This window comes from Drosophila serrata, unplaced genomic scaffold, assembly GCF_035046125.1.
Source record: "Drosophila serrata isolate PLE 108 unplaced genomic scaffold, ASM3504612v1 contig_190, whole genome shotgun sequence".
NCBI lineage: Eukaryota > Metazoa > Arthropoda > Insecta > Diptera > Drosophilidae > Drosophila > Drosophila serrata.
In genome coordinates this window covers 147363-172309 of record NW_028257088.1, presented here as the reverse complement: position 1 = coordinate 172309, position 24947 = coordinate 147363, and the positions used below count along the sequence as shown (strand labels likewise).

The 24947-nt window shown below is 34.6% G+C and overlaps 2 protein-coding genes and 1 long non-coding RNA gene across 3 annotated transcripts; 2 read left to right on the top strand and 1 right to left on the bottom strand.

The window, feature by feature from the left end:
* The first annotated feature begins 2919 nt into the window (after positions 1–2919).
* LOC110178086 (uncharacterized) lies at positions 2920–3499 on the top strand. The gene has a single exon (XM_086829362.1). It carries the CDS (start codon positions 3036–3038, stop codon positions 3429–3431), a length of 396 nt encoding a protein of 131 aa, XP_086685488.1. The 5' UTR covers positions 2920–3035; the 3' UTR covers positions 3432–3499.
* Positions 3500–14496: 10997 nt separating this feature from the next.
* On the top strand, positions 14497–17084 carry Or92a (Odorant receptor 92a). The gene is made up of 3 exons (XM_020945212.2): positions 14497–15326; positions 16401–16599; positions 16664–17084. Exons 1-3 carry the CDS (start codon positions 14506–14508, stop codon positions 16874–16876), a joined length of 1233 nt encoding a protein of 410 aa, XP_020800871.1. The 5' UTR covers positions 14497–14505; the 3' UTR covers positions 16877–17084.
* A 5927-nt stretch (positions 17085–23011) lies between these two features.
* Positions 23012–23452, bottom strand: LOC110178192 (uncharacterized). The gene is made up of 2 exons (XR_002319334.2): positions 23336–23452; positions 23012–23270 (listed from the first exon to the last, which is right to left on the bottom strand). It is a non-coding gene; the product is annotated as an uncharacterized LOC110178192 (long non-coding RNA).
* Positions 23453–24947: the final 1495 nt, after the last annotated feature.

Sequence of the window (24947 nt, the reverse complement as noted above, 5' to 3'; positions counted from 1 at the left end):
ACCATATTTTTTATATACAAAAAACATGTTTTAGTGGAATAAGTCTTACAATCAATTCTTGTTGAGCATGTAGTCTTCGTAAAAAAAAGACTAGAAGCTTTCAAAACTTGAAAATTTCCTTAAATCCATTATATATTTTATATATTTTTATATTAATTATAAAAGAAAACCTATTCTGATGAAGAATTTCTATAAGTACGCTCATCCAATAAAAATAAAAGGCAATAGAATTGAAGAAATAAACTATGCTAGAAACTTTCTTTGCTTCGTTTTTAGATCATTATAAGACTTAGAATTTCCGGAATTTTTCGAAATAGATCTTGGTACCAGGGTATAGTATATATTCCACCCCTTTAGCCCCGCTTCCAGTGTAAAGCGTTTGTCAATTATGTTTCGCATGCAGTTGAAAACGTTGCATTTCCGACGCGGCGGCGGCGGCTTATTGCCGCTGGCCAATGTCGGGTGGCGACGTGGCCGAGAACAAAAGACGGTCAAAACAAAAGGCACACACACACACACACACACCAGGCCAGAAGGGGGGTAGTGGAGGCAAGGAGGAGGAGCAGGTGGTATGGCTTTAGCCGGGGTCTGGGGTCTACGGTCTGAGCCCAGGCATCCGGAAGTTTGCGCTGACATTCATTACCATAATTCACAACAGCTTAAAACATTTATGTGGCTGCCGCCTCGAGCTCAAGCTGGAGCTGGAGCTGGAGCCGGAGCGGGACCAGGAACGGGACCAGAATCGGGAGACGGAGCTGGAGCTGGAGGTGGAGCCGAAGCTCTTGCAGACAGGACGTTCCCCTTGCCTCAGTCAGTCGCTTCGTTGTTTGCTTTGGATTATATGTGCAGGAGCATGCAAAAAGGGATAATAAGGAAAACTTGAAAATTTGTTGCAATTATTTTAACTGCTTGGAAATTGCCGTCACAAGTTCCTCTACCTCTTCCAGGCCCCCGCCCTCTGTACTGCAGTTTACAACTTATTTCTTAGCCCTCCTTAGTTACTCCTCTTGTGTCCTTATATGGACCATGTGCCAAGACACCCAAGAAGGTCCTGAGCAAAATGTTTGGGGGCAGTGGCGGCGTTCTTGAGGGGGGTTATACATATGTAAAATAAAATTTTATTAAAAAACCTTGACAATAATAAAAATTTCAGTTGGAAGCTTGTAACTCATAAAGGAACCATTTCCGACCCTATATATCATATATATTCTTGATCAGCATGAAAAGCCGAATCGATCTAGCCATTTTCGGCAGAAAAAAAATTTGAAAAATTTTTTCAACAATTTTATCACCATTTTTGTATCATTGAAATATTCAAAAATTGGCAAAATTTTAAAATTCTTTAAATTTTAAATTGAGTATGCAGAATCATTAATAAACTAAAAACTAACATAGAACAGCTTTCGGAATTAAAATTAATGCCTTTTTGCCCGAGTTATGAGATTTTTAAGCCTTGATTTTTGGAAAAAATTTCTTGTAAAAATATTGATAAATATCGGTTAAAAAATGGTATTATAATTTTGGTTAGGAGCATCAAACGCAGTGAAGGAGTCATTTCCGACCCTATAAATCATATATATTCTTGATCAGCATGAAAAGCCGAATCGATCTAGCCATCTCCGACAGAACAAAAATTTTGAATTTTTTTTTCAACTTTTTTATCACTATTTTTTTGTCATTGAAATATTGAAAAATTGGCAAAATTTTAAAATTCTTAAAATTTTAAATTGAGTATGCAGATTTATTAATGAACTAAAAACTAACATAGAACAGCTTTCAGAATTAAAATTAATGCCTTTTTGCCCGAGTTATGAGATTTTTAAGCCTTGATTTTTGGAAAAATTTGCTATAAAAATATATATAAATATCGGTTAAAAAATGGTATTATAATTTTGGTTAGGAGCATCAAACGCAGTGAAGGAGTCATTTCCGACCCTATAAATCATATATATTCTTGATCAGCATGAAAAGCCGAATCGATCTAGCCATCTCCTGCAGAAAAAAATTTTTGAAAATTTTTTCCAACATTTTTATCACCATTTTTGTATCATTCAAATATTCAAAAATTGGCAAAATTTTAAAATTCTTAAAATTTTAAATTGAGTATGCAGATTTATTAATGAACTAAAAACTAACATAGAACAGCTTTCAGAATTAAAATTAATGAATTTTTGGCGTAGTTAGAAGTTTTTGAAAATCAGATGTATCGATAAAAATGTCATATAAAAATATTGATATATATCGATTTAAATAATGTGTATAATTTAAGTTTAGTAATTTTATTTTATACTGCAAGGGTACATAAACTTTGGCTTCCCGAAGCTAGTTTCCTTTCTGGTTTATTTGGATGCTTAACATGCCCAAGATCAATATATCTTTAAATACATTTATGTAAGCTATTTAGCCCCCATTGTGGAAAACTACACCTACGCCTCTGTTGTCAAGGGGGGGAGGGTGGTGCTTGGGCAGCAGGAACGTGTGTGTGCAACTAATGTACATTGCATTCGCAAGTTAGTCCGGTGTCCAACGCCCTCGAAAAGCGAAGGAAAATGCTTCCTGGCCTCGTTGCTGGCCATGCAGAAAATGAGGAAACAAACTTCGTTTTTGATAAGGACCAACAATTTCAGAAGGGGGACGACCCAAGGGGGGAGTGAAAGTGAATCAAAGCGAATGGGGCGAAACTTTCTTCTAAAATCATTAAAAATTTATTCAACAATTTATAAGCCCTAATTAACTGATAACTGTTGGTGATAGCTTTAAAATGAAGCTTGCTTGTTATTAACCTTGAAATTAATACAATAAACAGTTCAAATAATTCTATATTTAATTAATATTCTACATATAATGTAGAATCAAGTTAGCCTTGATTTCTGAATATTTAAAACATAATCTATATATCAGAGACTTTGCAGTCAGTGAAATTCTTTTCTTCCATATGAAATATTTTTCATTTCACTTTACTTGTACAGCTTTTACATTTTCTCCGTCAATATTTAAAGCCTAAAAGGTATGTTCTATAAATGAAATGAAATGAAATGCCATTTCAAGAGAATTCCCTCAAGATCATCATGATTTATTCGCTGCGGAAGAAACGACAACTCTTTAGAATTATGCGAAAATGGCATTTAAAGCACAATGCAAATCCACAATCGTGTAAATTCTACTTGAGTTGCCCGGAAATGGACGCCATTACAGGACCTCCAAGGCGCGATGAAGACCTCATTGTGATCCATCCAATTCATGCCTTTCAGCTCATCAATTTGGGTTTACAACAGGCCAACGAGATGGGGGATCGAAAGATTAAGGAGAAACTGAAGGCTTATCGACAGCATGTCCAGAATTTCCTTCAAATGTTGGAGGTTCGCCAGAGAATGACCCAACTGAATATACAGGATGTGGGAGAACGCGGACAGAATATCACTGAGACATAGATCCTGATTAGTAGAATAAAAAATCGTATTTAAACAAGAGATTACATTAAAGGAAATCCTAGCCTAAATGAGGTAAATGTGGGAAATGGGGGGAAATGGAAAATGAAGACTGCAAGCTGAAACCAATGACAGATTCTGTCGCAACTGCCACTCAGCCGTGTCAGCCGTGTCAGACGTGTTCTCTCTGCGCTTTTCTCAGCTTTTTTTCCGCTTTTCCTTCTTTTTTTTATGGCCGCCGCCAAGAGATTTATGAGCAGCTAATTTTCTAAGCTAATTTGTTGGAAATTTAAATACACTTGCAGCTGCCGGGGAGGCTGTGACAGCTGTGACACATTTCAGTGGGTGTGGGTGTGGGTGTGTGTTCCATTTCCATTTCCACTTGTCCAGTTTTTCCTTTTCCCGCCTGCCCACTCTCCTACACGCACACAATTCCATATGCAAATGCATCCGGACGGGAATGAGGTGGAGAGGTGAAGGTGGAGTATGAGCAGGTCCTGGGACCACCTGGCGAGCTTATCTCCGGTGGCCGAGTCGAGCAGCGACACATTTTCAACAAAAGTGCAACCGCATTCGGACTCATTGAGGATGGTGCCGAGGTGACAAGTGACAAGTCATGCCGACCACACAGGACACACGCATTCCCTCTCTCCCATCCTTAGATGAGGGAGGAGTCCTTTCACCATTTCACGTACATAGCATGTCCTGTCTGCTTTGTCCTTGGCAAAGCCGCTTATCACGATCACCAGCAGCATTTCATGAAATTTACTTGTGACTTGGTCAACTCTTCCGGGATCAATGCTTCACGGGATTAAGACATTCGGGAAAAGGGTTAAGCCTAATGTTTCATATATAATCATGGGGAAGTATTTTTCAGGAACTATTAGTTGGTAATAATGAGAATCTTAAGATAAACGTTGTAGGAAATATTTGTCATCATTATTTTTTTGTTAATTTATGTGACTAGGGATGGCAAAAATGTTCGATATATCGATAGTGCAATCAACATTTTTCTTCATACAAGTTTGTATAATATTTAATTAAACACAACCCCAACAATTTTGTAAATATGGCTACTCTAAATTTAAAAGGAACAATATAACTACTAAAGTTTTGTTAAAATAACAAAAAACGAAGTTGGTTTACCCTTGCAGAATGGAATTCGATCACTAGGAATTAATACAATATAAATTATATATATATTTATTTAAAAAAACAATAAAGTAAAGCCTGCTTTTATTTCATTCACTCCATTTTCCTCTATCTTTAACGATCGTTTGTTGGGCAGCTATATGATATAGTTGTCAGATTTTCATAAAATTAAAATAAAATTTCTAGAATAATATTATAGAGCTATATCTTAAATTTCATGAAAATCTATTGAAAACTGGAAAAGTTATAATTTTTTTCGTAAAATTTTCCTATCGTTCCTATGGCAGCTATATATATGTATATATATAGTCCACCGATTCGCCATTCCCCGACTTATATACTAGTAAAATTATATAGAAGATTAACTCCATTGTTTCATTCAAATAGCTTTAAATTTGTTTCAAAACAAATTTCTCACATCTGTACATATGATTCCCAACTGGTTCTAACCTCCCCGGAACGAAGTGACTTCTCCCAGCCACGTTTTAGAAATGTGTTGTGTTACAAAAGTTGCAAGTCATTGTTTACAAGTGTTCAAAATTAGTAACTGGTCATAGATACTTGCTGTTAATTACTGATCATAGATAATTACTGATCTTTGTTAATTACTGATCATAGTTACTTAATGTTCATTGATACTTACTGATCATAGTTATTTACATTTAAAAGTAAAATATATGTATATCTATCAAGAAATTAAATAAATATTTTGCCCGTAAATGTTTAAGTTAGTTTTCGAATGAGTTTAAGATTTAATTTGGGGAAATATATACTATATATTTAGCCACCTAAAATTTATTGGCAATATTTCAATGTGATGACGAGTCCTATGCTCTTTAAGGCTTTAGGATCTTAAGCTTATTAGTCTCGGCAATTTCTGTGCATTAAGAAGCTGCAGTGTTAATGAGAAACCCCATCAGGTGGAATAAGTGGGTTAATTTTGGGACTAAGACAATGAATAAAGAATGCTCTAGAAGATGAAATACCTTACACTTGTGATTTATGGAAAATATAGTAAATAAAACTTGTATAAATATTTAAAGGGAATTTAATAACTATTGTTTATGATAATATTTATTTTATAAACTTTATACTGTTGTATAAATATTTCAAGAGAATTAATTATGACTTTCCCTATGATCTCTTCCATTTTATTAGCTTGAAACTCTTGTATAAATATTTCAATAAAATTAAATAACTATTAACTATTACTTTCCCTATGATCTCTTCCAGTTTATAAGCTTGAAACTCTTGAGTCTATAAATATATATATATTCCTGATCAATTTGCTGGCAGGCAATGCCATGTCAGGAGGGCATAATGAAAATGTTTGCAAATCGCATAAGGCCAGCCAGTGCTAGAAAAGGACACGATGTCCAGAGGGAAAGAGAGACAGAGAGAGAGAGACTGGTGCCTGGAGCTGGAGTCCTGCGGATGCGCCTGCAATAGACGATAGCAAAGCTGCAAGGATGGAGGGGTTAAGGGTAACAGCCGTAGGGGGTTAATACACGTATTCATTTCAAGCGTTTTATGCGTTGCTTGGCTTTTGTTTTTTTGCCCAGTGTCCAACAAGGACCCACCAAACCCACCAAACCAAACCAAACCAGCCTGACACAGTTTCTTCCCCCTCCTTTCCCCCAGGCCAGGCTCCACTGTACTGTACTCCCTGGCACTGCTCAACTGGCTGCCGTGGCGTGCCTGTGCGCTGACAGTAAATGCTGAAAATTGAGTGCAACTTGTCGTAACTTTATTTTCAAATATATGCGGAAAGGACTAACCAGACAATGCACAACAATACACACACACACACACACACACGCACAGCATACACCCAGCAAGGCACACACTCTCACTCGCACTCTGCATAGCCGCACTCCAATGAGAAATGTGTGGCGGCGCGCATTTAACATGCAAAAATCAAGGCGACAAGGATAACGATAGCCATGTCCTAACATAGTGCATTTATTTCTTTAAGATCTGTTTATTAGTTATTTTTGAAAATTTAACCGAAAGTCTATGTAAACTATTATATTTTTATTTTTAAAAATATTGTAGTTTTTCAAGAACAGTAAAAAAGTGGTGACAAAAGCCTTATTTCCCATAAATTTTTAATTAAATGCATCTTAATTGAGTTGCTTTTTTTTTAAGAGAAATAAATATTAGAATTAAAAATACAAAGTAAAAAAAATAAAGGGTAGTATAAGACCTAAAACAGGGACATCTATTGTTATATAAATTTTGTTTTTTGAAATGTTAAATAAATATACCAAAATAGTATTCGTAATTGGTCAACATGTATGTATTATTAAAAATATTTTAGTTTTTTCAAGAGCAGTAAAAAAGTGGTGACGAAAGCCTTGTTTGAGCTTTTCCCCACAAATTTAAATTAATTTCAGCTTAAATGCATATTAATTGAATTACTTTTCTTAAAAAGGGAAATAAATGTAAGCCTTAAAAATACAAAATACAAATTAAAAACGTTTGAAATAACTTGAACAAAAAAACAGGGTACCATAAGACCTAAAACATGGACATCTATTGTTATATATATATATATGTACATATATTGTTAAATAATTATACCAAAATAATAATATTAAATAGTCAACTATGCCTATGGTAAATATAACAATAATATATTGCAATAAATATATAATAATTAATATATAATCTAAAAATATAAACAACACCCAAAAGGCAATAATAAGGTAAAGATAACAAAAATATGTTGTACCAAATAAATAAAATAATAAAATAAATTTGTTCCAAATAATAATCTATTCCCTTTTGGGTGTTGATTATACCCAAAAGGGAATATTAATTTGAAACTTTGGTCGCCTGACACACATTCCCTAGGCTTTCTATGTGTATGGGTGTGTGTTGTGTGTGTGTGCTAAGTGTTTTGCAACAAAGTTTTTGCGTGCTTTTGTCTGCCGACTACCAACTGCCACCGATTCCTCCTCCGACTTCTCGTTCTGCTCCGGCTCAGGATTCCTCTTTCCTGCGAAGGCAAAGTGGGGGATCCCAGCCATCGCTCCGGTGTGCGAGTCCGGGCACGGATACGGGAATGAGTCCGGATCCGGGACCCGGATTGGAGCTGGGGCTGGGAGTCTCCATTTCCATTCGCCATTCGCCATTCGCCATTCTCGGTCTCGTCTGCATAAGCTATGTGGTTGGTGTGCCTGTCTCCATTCACGTCCAGGACGACCTCGTCCTCGTCCTCGGTCTCTATCTCTCTCTGCTGTAAATTTAACGAATATGTAAGTCCTGGACAGCTCCTCTTGTTCATTCTGCCCATAAGTTAAGTGTGAAATTGTTTAACCCATTGGGGGAAATATATTATATAAAAACTTATATGGGTTTCAAAATAAATTAAATTAAAGTAATAAAGACATAAAATAATATAACAAAAAATTTCTATTAATTACAAAAACTGATATTCTTAAAACTGTAATAAGTTTAATGTTATATTATATTTTGTTTAGATATAAAAATAGTTTAGAATCACCTCCGATTTTCATACAATTTTACACAAAATTCTAGATTAATATATAAAGGCTATACATATATCAAATTTGATGAAAATCTGTTTAAAACTGAAAAAGTTATCTTTTTTTTTTTCTCAAAATATACCTATCGTTCCTATGACAGATCTATATATATACAAATATATAGTCCACCGATTCGCCATGCTCAGATTTATATAGTAGTAAAATTATATAGAAGATTAACTCCATAGTTTCATTTAAATAGCTTTAAATTTGTTCCAAAACAAATCTCCCACTTCTGTACATATGATTCCCAACTGGTTCTAACATCCCCGGAACGAAGTGACTGCTACCGGCCACGGCTCAGAAATGTGTTGTTACAAAAGTTGCAAGTCATTGTTTACAAGTGTTCAAAGTTAGTAACTGCTCTTAGATACTTACTGGCCATATATACTTACTGTTCAGAGTTACTTATTGATCATAAATACTTACTGATAATAGTTACTTAGTGGTCATAGATACATAATGTTTATAGTACCTTACTGTTTAAAGATACTTACTGATTATCTACAGTTAACAACCCTGCAAATATACATATAAATATATATACCCTATACAAATAAAATAAATAATAATATGTCCTGGTTTTATACTAAGGTCAAGAAACCAGTGATTGTCAAAAATTTTCTATTTGCAATCAATATCCTAATCAATAAAAAAATAACATTTAAACAATAATATTATAGGGAATAACATCATTCAAATTATTAAACATTCATAATATTTTGAATATTTTGTGTATTAAAACCCAAATAAAAGTATAAAAAATAATAAAGACAAGAAAAAATAAAAATATAGATAAAAAGCTATACAAAAAACCTATTTTTTTACTATATATATTCTTATTTTATTTCTCCCTTTACTTTTAATTTTTAAATACTATTTCAGCAATGAAAAATAAAATCTATAAAGGGTTAAAGAGTGTTAAACTCACACACAGATGCCTGCAACGATCAACTTTGACTTTTGTGCTGTAAGTTTGGCCACACTTTACTGCCTGCCACGCCCCTGGAAAATCCGCCCACACACACACACACACACACACACACACAGACAAACACATACTAGACAAATCAATTGGCAATCAATGGACGCTGTCCGCTAGTTGTGGTAGTCAATAAATCGCAAGAATTTTCCTTGTACCTTTCCTTTTTCGCTTCCACCTTCCACCTATTTTTATCGTTACCGTTAAGTAGCCATAAATGATCGAAAAATAAGGGGAAGGAGATAGTGGCGATACCTTAGCATTTACCGTTAGGCAGCAAGTAAAGAAGCAAAAATGAGAATTTTTTCAAACGATTTGAGTTGATTTTGTTGCATTTTCTTCGGTGATTTGGCCTTTTGTAGAGATTCCTAAGCTCAAAGTGCAATTAAATGGAGTTTTCCCCCCCTCAACACTTTTCACCTGTGTGCGTCAAATTGAGCATTTAATGGTTTTCCTTACGCTCTTTGGGCAGATTTCCCACTCCTTTGGACCCAGCCACATTCTCGAATATATGTACATATATTTTTTTCTTCCTGCATCTCCTCGAAAACAATGTTGAAGAAGGTCGAAAGTGTCGGAAGCAGTGCCCAGTTTCACCTGCTTCACCTGCTTCTTTTTGCCAGCTAAAATCCATCCCGAAGGTATGGAAAAAATGTGCATCGAAGGTACGCGAGCAGAAAGGACTTCTTTGAGTTTGCATTTCTTTGCCCGGCCAACCAATTTGAATATTATGCCAACAAAGAACTAAAACAAAAAAAAAATGAGAGAAAAATCGAAACCCGGGGGGAAAACGAGGGGAGTGCAAAAGTTGGTTGTAATAAAAAAAAAAAAAAAGGAAAAGAAAAGAAAAACACATGAATGGGAAACGAAGTTTGATGCTCTCGCAAAATGGGATGTGCTATGCGAGGAATTCTTCATTTGATTTTCCAATGAGTCCTACAATAAACTAGTATTTTATTGGCTGTTACATGGCATTTTCTATTGTATTTTTCTTTACAATAGAAAGTATCAATGTTGTTATTTTTAACACACACACACACACACATATGCAAGAGATAAAATAAATCAAAGGTCTTATAATATGTAAAACTTGTTTGATACTCTTGCAAAAGTATTCTAATTATACATTCAATTTTTTTTTTCAGAGTTCTACAACTAACTAGTTTTATTTGGATATTATTTAACTTGATAGTTTATTTGAACTATTTAATTGATGGAAAAAAATATATCTTAAAGAAGGCATCAAACATAGTCAAAAAGAGTTTTATTTAAACCTTTTTGTGGCTTTTAAAAGAACCCAATTTATATTTAAATTACTTCTTTTATAGCCTACTTTTTGGTGCATTTTTAATTGAATTACAAATCACCTTAAAATGCAGCTGCAAAATAATAGAATAGTATCTTAAAAGAGTCCCACCTTTATAGTAAATATTTATTTATTTCCATCATCTTAAAATATTCCCAAAAATTCTAAAATTAGTTGGACAAATTTTAGAGATTTTTGCCAAATACCTTTTAGTCCCGAGAATGTAGACCATTTGAAGTGGAATTTATGGGATTTTCCATGAAAATGTCTCAGAATAATTTGATGGCCGAGGATACCCTTTCCTTACAGCATTCTCTGCTGTGTGGACAGCCGACAGCTCAATTCTCAGCTGGAAAATGGGGAAAATGCTGGTGGCGAGCAAAGGAAAAAGCACACCCACACACATCACATCTCTTTTGAAACCCAACAATACGCACACACACAGAGTGCCTTTGGCTTTTGATAGTTCAACCTGGGAGCGGTAAAAGAACACAACAAAAAAAGAAATGGAACCAAAAATTGTAATAGAAATTTCTGGGCTCTCTGTGCAGCATTGGGAAAATATCGACAATTGATGGAAGTTTGCCCTTTGGACAAAATCGGAAAGCCCCAGCGGCCTATGTATATGGAAGTTGCAGAATTTTCTACCAATTGCCCCGCACACCGCACCCAGGGGATATTTTAAATTGCCAATACCGGGGATGCCCCCGAAATTGACCAAAGAGAACAAGTTTGTGAACAATTTAATAGCAATTAAATCAAGTTTTTAATTGAGCAACAAATTGTTTAAAATATTGTATTAATAGTTGAAATACGAAACTGTACTTGCCATGCAAACATCATCGATCAATTAAGCAGGAAAGCTGGAATAAATATAAAAAGAATTTTATTAAATTCATAAATGAAGTGCAAATGATTCTTAACTTTAAAGTTTACAAATTTTTTTTTTAATTTGTATATAATTTCTTCCCATCGCAGCTGTGGCAACACTGCGCTTTCCTGCCAGTGTTGCCCCACCTCATGAGCAGTAAAAACAAACAAGAAACGGACAGGACACATCGTGTCTCATGATGGCGCTTGTGCAAATAGCAACACAATTAATTTGCATTAATAATTGAGTCAACGCTTCAAAATTAAAATACATTTTGCCAAACGTTACAGTTGGCCCCAGAGTCGTTTTGAATTTCCATGTGCAAATATTTGAATCAATTATTAGCCCAATAAGCGCACTGATATCTCCGATGTAATTGTTTACCCTGAACATACACAGACACATCTCATTCTCAGTGTCATTAGTGGCAGAAACCAAGTTCGTAAATATATATGTAAGTATATATTTAAGTAATTTTTATACTAATTACCAGAGAGTCATAATGTGGCGCCCGAAAGTCTGAACATGTCCGAAAATGTCCGTCTCCCTTTTCCCTCTTTACTGACAGAGGCGTGAATATTATTATTAAAGTTTACATTTGCAATGCTTTTGCATATATGTACATAGATATATAATTCAAATTAATTTCAATTTGCCGTAAATTATTTGACGCATTCGTCTGGCATTTAATTTATGCAGCATTTAATTGCAAAACTTTAACCACAAACTAAGCGTAAGGTAAACAAATCATCGAATTTCGATGTAATTTTCATGTCCCATGATCAGGAATGTTTTCTATTTTGTGTGTTGGTTTTTCGTTCTGCTATATGTTGGTAATTATATAAATATACATACATACATATATGTCTAATTGGATTGAACTTATGTAACCAAAATTAGAATAAAATAATATATTTAATAAAATGAAAAGGGGGTTTTTGAATGAGTTTTATTGGTTGATTACAGCCATATTTAATATCCGATTTTATTTGAATTTATAGAGAGTCTTTACTAATTTATTTGAAATATTTCTTATTTCATTTTACTAAACTATGTAACAGTTTTAATTATAAAAATGATATATTAAGACAATATGCTGAATTAAATACTTATTTAAAGCAAGTTAAGGTTTTGATTTCCTTATAGATTTATTGATAAAGAAAACCAATTTAATTCTGATTTATAATAAATGACATTTTAATTTAAAATGTGTACACATTTCCCTTGAAGTCCCTTGCTTCTTAGCTAATTAAATTTCATTTTGTAATCCACACTTGATTTCTAATGAAATCCATCTTATAATTAAGTGGTCAATAGCTTTGGCTAAGCATTATTAGTGGATTTACATTTGGATGCCATTGTTCTCCAAACGGAAAACCAAGAATCTTGGCCTTTGTTCTGCTTGGCCAACTCGATTAAATCTCGTCGACTTACCTGCATCCACCTTCATATCTAACAAACACATAACTACATATTGTTCGCAGATTAAGATATACGTATAAACCATATACATATGTTCATATGTATATATGTACATATAAGCGACAAAAGGCGCTCCTTGCTGGCATTTCTAATGAATATTCGAACCATTCTGTGGGACCGGCGAAGGAGAACCATTTGAACATCCATCCATTCATCTATCGAAATGCCAAATGTGAACAAGAGATTCTGGTGAAATAGGGAGTTTGCGAAGGAGTTTTGGAACCGCATTCGTCAAAACCCAAGTAGGGATATATATATATATATGTATAGTATATATAAATATATGTAAATGGCTCAAGGGGGCTTCTTTGGGGGCACAATGGTACTTACAGTTGCCACTTGATTGGCGAACTTGTCTTTGATGTCAATTCCACCCACTCTCTGTCTCTTTGGGATTCACCAAAATCCTTTTGAAATTTAATTAAATTAATTCTGTATCGGGAAATAGGGATTAGCACACAAAAAAAAGAATGAATTGAATGAATATTTACATAATTTAGAAACCTTTTTTTTTGTAACAATTTTTGTTTGAGGAATTCACACTTGGGAATTACTTCGGAATTATAAGAGAATTATAAAAAATTGTATTGAATATTATTAGAAAGTCTAAACAGCACAGCAGCTTAACTTAGTTGTAGAATTTATAATCCTTCTTTTAACTAATTGTTTGATAATTATATTTCTGGATTTCACTCTTGGGAATTATAAGCAAATTCAGGAAATGGCATTAAAATTGTATTGAAATTGAATTCACACTTGGGAATTATAAGAGAATTATACAAAATTGTATTGAATATTAGCTTAGTTGTGAAATTTATAAACCTTCTTTTGACGAATTGTTTGATAATTATATTTCTGGAATTTACACTTGGGAATTATAACAAATTCAGAAAATGGAATTAAAATTGTATTGAAATTTTGATCCTAAATTGAATTCACACTTGAGAATTATAAAATTATAAAAAAAAAAATTGTATTGAATACTATTAGAAAGTTTAAACAGCACAGCAGATTAACTTAGTTGTGAAATTTATAAACCTTCTTTTGACGAATTGTTTGATAATTATATTTCTGGAATTCACACTTGGGAATTATAAGAAAATTATGAAAATTTGATTAAATCTTATTTAAAACTCCAAGAAAAGCACACCAGCTGAAGTCACTTGGGGAAGTGAAAATACAGAAAACGGACTGACATCCTAAAACTGTTACTCAAGAGGAAGTGGTAACTATAAACTAAAAAGAGGGGGGTGTGGAACCGGAAACGGAGCTTGACTCTAATTGGAGGTTACCACCATGACACCTTACCACTTAACCCTACCCATATGTTAGTATTATTTGTTATTCAGAATTATTTATTCCCTGTACTTGAAGAGACCCAAAACTACCATTAATATTTTTGATAAAGGAAAGTTAATACGCAGTAAGACTTTATTCCTTTTAAGGCTTTAAAATCTCACCATTTCTTTTTTTTTTTGCCAGTTTATAGACCATGTGGGACATTCCTGTGGGTCAACTCCGGTTTGGGGGCGGCGGCTAAATATTTTAGCAAGCCGTTGTGGGCTCTGCAGGTGTCTGCAATTACCCGAAATTCAATTAAGTAATTATGAGGTCAGCTTGGTCAGCTGGTTAGCTTGTTTCATGACAATTTAATGGCCCCGTCGTGGTTTCCCCCCCAAAAAATATATATAAAAGGACATGGGCGCAGTGGTAGCGGTGATTATACCGGCGCCATGTTGTTTCGGAAGCGGAAGCAGGAGCAGCAGGATGAGAATCAAATTCGGACCTTCGAGGACCTCACCCGTTTCCCGATGACATTCTACAAGACCATTGGCGAGGATCTGTATTCGGAAAGGGATCCGAATCTAATACGACGTTATTTGCTGCGTTTCTATCTCGTCCTGGGGTTCCTTAACTTCAATGCCTATGTGGTGGGTGAAATTGCATACTTTATAGTGCACATCACCTCGACGACGACCCTGCTGGAGGCCACAGCCGTTGCGCCATGTATTGGCTTCAGTTTCATGGCGGATTTCAAGCAATTCGGTTTGACGGTGAATCGGAAGCGATTGGTGAAGCTACTCGATGACCTCAAGGAGATATTTCCCATGGAGACGGAGACGCAACGCATCTACCATGTGGCCTACTATCACAAGCATATGAATCGAGTGATGACTCTATTCACCATCCTCTGCATGACGTACACCTCGTCGTTTAGCTTCTATCCGGCCATAAAGTCCACCATTAAGTACTATTTGATGGGATCGGAGATCTTTGAGCGGAACTATGGCTTTCATATACAATTTCCCTATGATGCGGAAACCGATCTGACAGTTTATTGGTTCTCCTACTGGGGTCTGGCCCATTGTGCCTATGTCGCTGGTGTTTCCTATGTTTGTGTGGATCTGCTGCTAATCACAACCATCACACAGCTGACAATGCATTTCAGTTATTTGGCGGATAACCTGGAGGCCTACGATGGTGACGAGCACACCGATGAGGAGAATATCAAATATCTGCAGGACTTGGTTGTGTATCATTCCAGGTGCTTGGAGTAAGTTTAAATAAAAACAAACATAAAGGCACGAAAGGAATTTACCTTTGGGTTGCCAAAGTTTATACAACCTTTTAGATTGTTAGTAAATTTAGGGATCGTATCAGAAATCGTCGATAACTAAGCTTAAAATATTTGCATTCTCGATATTAATCGATATAAATCAATATTTCAATGACAAACAAATCAACATTTCAAAATCTTATAACTCCGCCAAAAAAGCATTAATTTTAATTTGGAAAGCTGTCCCATGTTAGTTTTTATTAGGTTAATAAATCTGCATACTCAGTTTAAAATGTTAAAAAATTCAATATGTTGTCATATTTTTTTATTACAACTTTATCCCTCATAAAATGTTCAAAATTTTGAAATAATTAAATTTTAGCTAGATCAATTCGGCTTTTAATGCCGATCAATAATATATATGATTTATAGGGTCGGAAATGATTGCTTCATAGCTTTTTAAGCTTCTGAATATAATTAAAATACCATTTTTTTGAGTCAATATTTTTCAATATATTTATATGACAATTTTTGGACAAATTAAAGTTTAAAAATCTCACAACTCAGCCAAAAAAACATTAATTTTAATTCGGAAAGCTGTCCTATGTTAGTTTTTGTTAGGTTAATAAATCTGCATACTCAGTTTAAAATGTTTAAAAATTCAATATTTTGTCAAATTTTTTTTACAATTTTAACCCCTTAAAAAATGTGGAAAATTAAAAAAAAATGAAATGTTGCTCAGACATAGCTAGATCGATTCCAATTTTAATGCTGATCAAGAATATATATAGTTTATAGGGTCGGAAATGACTCCTTAACTTAGTTACAGGCTTTTGACTAAAATTGGAATACCCTAAAAGAGTATATAAATAGTCATTGTTTTTAAAATCAATGAAAACTTTAATTTTAACCAGATTCAATTTTCTTATAATTTAAACACACTTAATACTTTGTTTAAATTATGATGAGGAAAATCGCAGTAATAAGAACCCCTTTATTCTGTTGCTAATAAGTATGCTATATTTTTATGCTGACTCAACCCTATATAATTATTACTCTCTTATTTTGCAGCCTCAGCGAGGAGGTGAACAATATCTTTAGCTTTCTGATTCTTTGGAACTTTATTGCCGCTTCGTTGGTCATTTGCTTCGCTGGCTTTCAGATCACAGCCTCCAATGTGGAGGACATTGTGCTGTATTTTATATTCTTTTCGGCCTCGCTGGTGCAAGTGTTTGTGGTGTGCTATTACGGCGATGAAATGATCTCATCTGTGAGTATTTATTATATTAAAATAAATTAAATTTTAATCAATATTCTCTTTTTATTCTTTGCAGAGCTCTCGTATAGGCCATGCTGCTTTCAATCAGAACTGGTTGCCCTGCAGCAGCCAGTACAAGCGGATCTTAAAGTACATTATAATGCGAAGTCAAAAGCCTGCCTCAATCAGACCGCCCACATTTCCACCAATTTCATTTAACACCTTTATGAAGGTGATTAGCATGTCATATCAGTTTTTTGCTCTCCTACGAACCACCTACTATGGTTAGGAGTGTAAAATATATGATCGAAAACAACTAGAGTTTTTAAAACACTTCAAAATGTGTTCAAAATTAAAGCTACACACACAAGTGATTTGAAATTTTAGACACCTTTTTAGGAGTTTTGAAAACTTTAGAGATTTCTGGAGCAGCTTAGTATATCATAAGATTATTATATTATATTCTATCCTATATAAACAAATGAAATATATCAACATATTATTATTATTATATTATATTCACTAAGAAAAAAACCTAAAAACCAACCGTTGGCCTTTGTTTTAAGTAAATAAAATATTTAAATAAATATAAAACTCAAGTAGAAGTTGAAGAAAATTATGTTAATAGAGTTTTTAATTTTGTTGGATATTAAAGAAGTATTTATTTTTTGGTAAACTTTAAATATTTTCCTCTCTTAATATCGTAATTAAAATTCCATTTATTTTTCACCAACAATAACAATTCAACAACTTTAAGCACACAGACAACTGCTGTCTTTATCTTTTACAAATTAAGCTAATTATTTACTGCAATAATATTGAAGCTTTTATTTGCAATCCCTGTAAATGTAAAGCCAGTCATTTAAAGCAAAAAACATTAACAACTCTGGCTAATAAAGGTAACTATTGGCAAGGCTACATCTTACTTTATTGCAGAAATTTGTATATTTATTTATCTTCTATGTTTGAAATATTTGAATTTTCCTAGTTAATTTTCCTACTTATCAACTCTACATTTAGTTAAATAAATAAGATCTGCCTAGGAGAAGGACTGTACTGTAAAATACAGAATACTTTTTAATCCCAGATTGGGAAAATTGAAATCGTCTTTATCTCCGTAGCCTTTTTTCCGCCTCTTCATGCCACAAAATTTGCATTTTAAAGAGCTGAGACCGAGACTGAAACCGAAACCGAAACTGAAACTGAAGCTTAATATATAGATATACAGGATTTGCATGTGCCTGCACCTGAGGCAGCTGTCAGTTTGTTGCTGTAATTTTTAATTGCATATCAGCAATTTATAAATATTTACATCCACCTGGACACACACACACACTCTCTGTTTCTCTGTCCAAATAAATCAATAAATGTCAAAAGCAATCAAAACCCATAAAATGTGTGATTGCCTGCCGCCTCCACTCTCATCTTTGCCTTTAAAGTGAGTGTGTGATAATGATGATGACCAAGAGTTTTATTTATGTTTAATGGCCTGGCACACGGGTCGTATGCTTGATGGCCCCCTCAGAAACCACCCACAATTCTATGTATCCTTAGCTAATGGGGCTACAAAAATGTATGTTCATTGCTTTAAAAATGATATGGATAAAATAAATTAATTTCATTATGGTTAACTAAAGTTTAGTAGAAAGAAGTCTTTGAAAAATGAAGTAAAGATCATATGAAATGTAGAAACATACATATATAATAAAACAATAAAGAACAAAGAGTTTTTGTTAGAGGTAGCAGGACTTATAAATCTCTAAAAAATGGAAAGCCATGATTTTATATATAAATAAATTAATAAATATTTCTAGGTACCTTTAATACACATACGTAAATGTAATAAATATAAGAAATATAAGTATACATATATGTATGTATAAGGACTAACTATAAAACCTGTATATAAATTCTTTTATAACTCGTTTCTTTATAATTATTAATCCTTATAAATCAGTACAAAAATTAAAATTATGTATAAGGACTAACTATAAAACCTGTATATAAATTCTTTTATAACTCGTTTCTTTATAATTATTAATCCTTATAAATCAGTACAAAAATTACCACAACATGAAAATCAATGAGTTTGTTTATAAATAAATTAATAAATATTTCTAGGTACCTTAAATATACATACGTAAATGTAATAAATATAATAGATATAAGTATATAATAAATATAAGTATATATGTATAAAGAGTAACTATAAACGCACATATAAATTCTTTTATAACTCGTTTTTTTATAATTATGAATCCTTTGGTTGATATTTATTTACTTTAATATTGTATTTCATACTAATTTAAATTATTTGTATATGTATTTTATTATTTTGATATTTATTTAACTAACTTTAATACATTTCTAAATATAAATTTTCTGATATTTATATATTTAACTCACTTAAGGACATTTTTAAATATTTATTTCTATCACTGCTTTCATTTTAATTGTTACCCCTTATCTTTTAGGGTCAAGAAGTCATGAACTTGACTTAAAAACTTAATAAGTACATTTATTACTTGAAACTCTGAATAATTTATATTATTTTTTACCTTTATTAACCTTACACTTAACTTTTATAAAGCCTTCAATTTTTTGAAGTGACTTCTTTGTTTGTTTGTGTTTTTATATTCTTTTTTATTTTTTTGTTTATTGTTTGTAATGAGCTTTGGCGGAATGAATATATGCGCCAAAGGCACTTTATTGATTTATTCATTTCCCGGACGGACACAGAGAGTGAGAGTGAGTCAACAACAATACCCTACCGATTTTCATGTCCTTGACAGAAACAGCAGCAGGTTTTCCACACACACACACACACTCATAATTTGTATTATAAGAACAGATATGTTCACGAAAATGTTTTCACAAATTGCATATGCATACTGAGGAGGGGGGAAAAGAGGTTTTCTTTGACATTAACATCTTTGTTGGATTTCAATTAAGCGAAGAATAAATATTTTCTTTACAGGTATTATATTTTAATAACTTCCAAAGGAAAAAAGTTAAACTACAGTTTAATGATTTTCCTTAATGTTTTTTTATCATTTGAATTATTTAAAGATAATGCTAAGGAACGAACTATTTCGGTTACATAGTGTTACATTAATGTTCTTTTACCGCACACGTAATGTCCTGACATCCATTTTACTGTGAACTTGGCACCTGGACTGGTCCCTGCTTCTGTCCCTGATCCTCTTCCTACTCCTGTCCCTACTCCTGTTCCTCCTTCTGCTCCTGCTTGTTCCGGCCACTTTAAGGATTGTCAGCTAGTTAATGCTGTTTTTGTGGCCTGCTGTGGGTTGTTCGCCGGTTGCAACTTTGCTGCATGACAGCCGCAAAAGACACACCCCCACACCACACCACACCACACACACACACACAACCACACTACCCACATTGCCAAACTAACACACACACCCAGTGGTAGAGTGTATGTGAGTTCTCCCAAATGTGCCACTAATTTGTGGGCATGTGGAAATGTGTTTCTCTTTTGCCCCTAGCTTTTTATGGCCATCTTCACCCGCAGGATGAACCCCAAAAGGGGTTGACTTAAGGGGTGACCAAGGCCAAGGAGCGAGCTGGAGAAAGCCGTGTTAGCTGCAGGTAAGCACGTGCCAGTTGCCAGTTATTAACAATTCGGTTGGCTTGGCACAATGTTGCCCCCATCTTCTTTTTTCCACCTCTGTACGTACAGTTGTGCTTGCCGTTTTTTAGGTTTGTTGCTGTCAAACGCTGCTGACCTGCACATGCTTGTCGGAGCGGAATGCAGGCAATGCACATATGTATGCTGACCCATCTAATTGACAATTATCTGGAAGTTGTTACGGTCAAGGTGATTCTGGTTTAGAAACTGAAACAAAAATGTACGGAAATAATATCAAAAATATACAGAAATGTTGGGGGTACTTGCTGTTTTCATTGTAGGTAAATTGTATATTCCTGAAACTAGCTTAATAAATGGAAAACTAACATGAATTTGGGAGATTTGTAAGAAGACAAGACATTTCTCCTCCTCTCCATTGTTACAACATTTCGCATATACTTATACCCCAAATTAGTTTCATAAAATTTGTTATTTTCGGTAGTAACTAGTGCAATCATGATTTTGACTTAATCCTTACACATCCTTTCTACCCCATTAGGCAGGGAAATTGTTCGAGAGAGGCAGGTTTCGGGTTTCCAAATATGTAATGTGTGGATGTGTGGAGTAGTATATGCCTCCAGCGTCTTTTCCTACCCCCAAACCCATAGCCAGGTATTACATATCGCGCATTTGAACAGCCAACAGGAGCCAAAATTCTGTGGAAAGTGGGTGAAAGTAATATGCATAATGTAAGTAGTTACACAGGTAAGTAGGTAACTGTGTGTGTGGTGGGAGTCCGGGTGACGGTGTGGTTTGTGGGCTTTCGGTTGTATAAGTACCTTTAATAACTTTACTTACACGATGCTCGTTTATTGAAATTCCCCACACGGGGGCCTGGCACGCGCCTTCATCGTCATCATCGTTGTCGTCCTTCTTGACTTGACTTTGCCTTGCCGCCTCATCTTGAATGAATTTTATGTTTAGTGCGGTTCGATCCAGAGATGTTGACGTGATTTCCATTATATTACAAAGAGTTGAAGAGTTTTAAATGAATTTATTTCGTATTATTTAAGAGCTACTTACTTGAAATGGGATAGATTATCAGCTGTGGGGTTTATTAATTGTGAAACTTCATTAAAAAACACGACTTTGAGCTCTTAACACAGAGCACTTGATATTACACAAACCAAACTTGCACTTCACTTAAAGACAAACAAAGTTTTCTTGAGGTTTGCTCACAATAATAGAGCTTCCTCCAGATTTTAAAGGGTATTAACAGTCTAGCTAACATTTATGTTTAAAAAATGAATTTCTCAAAAGAGATCTTCTATCGTGTCACGCAACCATCTCTAGATGGGGGCAACCTGCCTCGTGTCCGTGCTCGGTGAGTGCCTGTTGGGTATTTGCACATTTTAACGGATTTAATATGAAAATTAACAGCACACACACACACATACACACATGCTTACCCCAACCCCTCTCCACACCCACACACACACACGCATTACTTAATTGTGCATGGATGTGTGTGGGAGTTTGAGTAATTTGCGTTCATAATAATGAATCCTTGGGCCTGCGTTGACGCAGGGTGGCGCAGAAAGGCAGTAACAGCTGCACTTAGTTGAAAAAGTTCTTAAAATAGCAATAGGAAAAGCTAACCCCGCCTTCCCTAATAACCCTACCCCCCATTTACCCATTCTCTTGGCAAGTTAAACAATTATTCAGGACGTGACTTTTTGGCATTTAAATATTTATGCGCACACGTTTTTTGGCAACAAGATGACAAGGGAGACGAAGGAGGCAACAGTAATGGGACAACACACAGCACAAGAATGACAAGTACAACTTTTTAGGCAACATTTTCTTGAGGTTTTTGGCAAATTAGAATATTTTTTTCTCTCAGCTGTCAGAGTTGCCAGATGTTTAAAGTTGTAACTGAAAAATACCTTAATATTCCTACTCTGCTTCAAAACCTAAATGTCTCAGGTTTCTAATGACTGATGTTTAAGAAACCTAATTGTTTCTGCTCTAAAATTTAATAAATTCAACATTTTACTGTTGTTTACATTTCTTCCTAGGCGTTGCCACCTATTGCGAATTTTCTTATTGGTAAATAAAAGCTGCCAGATCATGTGCACGTGTTAGTAAATAAACAAATAGGAAAAAAATACAATATTTATGTACTTTTTCAATTGGGGCGTCAATGAAGTTGGATCTCTGTCAGATCACATTGATTTTTAATCAATTCCTAAGTTATAACAGTTTCAACTGCCATTTTCTCAATGAATTTGCTATTGCTATGTAAAAACAATGCACTTGTGCTCTAGCAAAAGTATAGCAAACAGTAAACAAATGAAAATCTAAACAAATCAACAAAGAATGAACTGTAGCTTTGCCTTTCGATATTTTCCCAAGGCAAAGAATTAGATTCCCATGGCTTTTGGCCGCCCCCTTTCTTTCTCACTCACTCACTCACCCTGCATTTTCAGCATTTGCTGCTTTCTGCATTTTTGCTATATGTAAATTGCTGCACTCCATTTGCCTGTCAACCGCTCTGTGAACTTCTCAACCCCCCGGAAGATTTTGCCATTTGCTGCCGGGTTCCCATCCACTTGACGTCGTCGCCTAAGCAACATAATTTAAGCATTTCCCGAAACGAAAACAAAGATTTTTATCACGTCTTCCGGCAGCTGAGAGTGTGTGTGTGTGTTGTTGTTGCAAAAGTCGCACGCAGCCGCAGATTTATGTATGCGTTCAGTCAGAGCTAAAATCAAGGGAAAACAATAAGAGGAAGCAGCAGACGAGAAGAGAGAAAAAAGAAAATCGTTTACATAGGTTAAATCTCGGTAAGTGAGATTTTATTAACTGCTGCTGCTGCTGCTGCTAGTAATAGAAGTATAATGTCGAAATTGTCACAATAGCGGTTATTAGAATAACGATGACAATGTTAAAGATGTGTAAAGCTGTTGTATAATTCTTCATAACAAGCGTCATCTCGTAGTTTACATGTTGCTCCATAAGTTGCAGATCACCTTCAACAGAGACTCGTCTCGAAGTTTTCTTTTCCACAGTGTATTGGCGTGGGGGTGGCCTGTTTTGTTGAGAAGTGTCTTTATACAGATTGTAACATAATGTAACAATTTGTAAATAACTCACATGGTTGAAATTTGTGCACAAAAATCGTCAATCTCGAAATGAGCGGAAGAATGCCGATGTTAGGGATGGTAAAACTTATGCTAATGTGGATGAGCACGTGACACACACACACATTCGATATATCGACTTGAAAGCTTCAGAAATCGATTAAGTGTTGGGGTTTACGGGACTATGGGTATTCAATAAAATTCATAATTTATGCAGTTTTCAAGTAACAAATGTATGTACATATCTTGGCCATCAAAGGTTTAATCATTGCCATAGATCCGTTGGGGATTTTTGTGCCAGCAACAAGAACAACAACAACAACCACAATACAGTTCATTGCACTTTTGGAACGTAGAAGTGGAACACAACAATTCTGGTATTAAAGTCCCCGATGCGGTCACTTTGGTGCAAGGGAGATAGAGGAAGGCACACGAGACCCAGACGAGTGTGAGTGAGAGAGGAGAGGCATTCACGCGAAACGCGCGTTAAATGCTTTCTGGTTTCCCTTTCCATGCTATCCTTCTACTCCCTCAACACCTCCATACCCGGGTACCCCCCGATCCCCCATCGAGGTGGGCCAATTAATGTGAAAGTAAAAGCGAAACACGCTCTCTCGCGCACTCACACACGTACGCATGGTTATTTACATATACATGCAAATCCCGATGGCCGCTAATGGAGCCCAGTGCGGCCATCTTGGGTGGATGAGGGAACGAGACGACGAGATCATACGAGAGTGGGGGAGAGAGAAAGAGGTAGAGGTGGGAGAAGAGGAGTAATTGGCCCATATAAGCGCAAAAAACTGACATGTATGTCCCGTTACTTGTCGAACATGAGCAAAATATGCATAACACACAAACAACAACAACAACAGGATAACAGTGCTAACAGCAAAAGAAAAGTTAAAAAAAACTAACAAAAGCAACAACAACAGGTGGCAAAAGTACAAAACGGACAGTGTCCTAAAAGAACGATCAAAAAAAATCAGTACAAATTAAAAATAATAACAAATAGTGCCAGCCAGTGTGACCAGGTGGCAATACAGAAAATATGCCTCTAGTAGCTTTCTTACTTGATTTGGGGAAATTAAGATTAGAAAACATGTCTAAATTTCAAACATTTATGTGGATTCGGATTGGGATTCAATATAATATTTATTATAATTTTGTAGCTTTCTTGCTTGATTTGGGGAAATTAAAATTTAAAAAAAATGCCTTAATTTCAAACTTTTATATGGATTCGGATTGGGATTTTATATAATATTTATTATTTATTATAATTTGTTTTAGGTTTGCCGGAATATAACAATTTATTAAAACTGTATGTATTAATATTTGACACAAACTTCGGTTTGAATTATAAACTTATAACGTTAGAATATACGCTAAAGAAATATTTTATTTAATGCATAGAATAAATATATAAAAAGACACAAATAAATCATATAATATTTTGCAGGATATTTTCCATAAAATCAATATTTTAAGCTTAAGGGAGATATTTTCCTACAATTAAAAATTCAATATATTCTAAATAAATCTCAAAAACTTGCTAGATTTCCGCACAGATTCTTGACCCTTTGACCAGGGTTTTTTGGTGCCACATCCGGGTCATGCTATTCCGA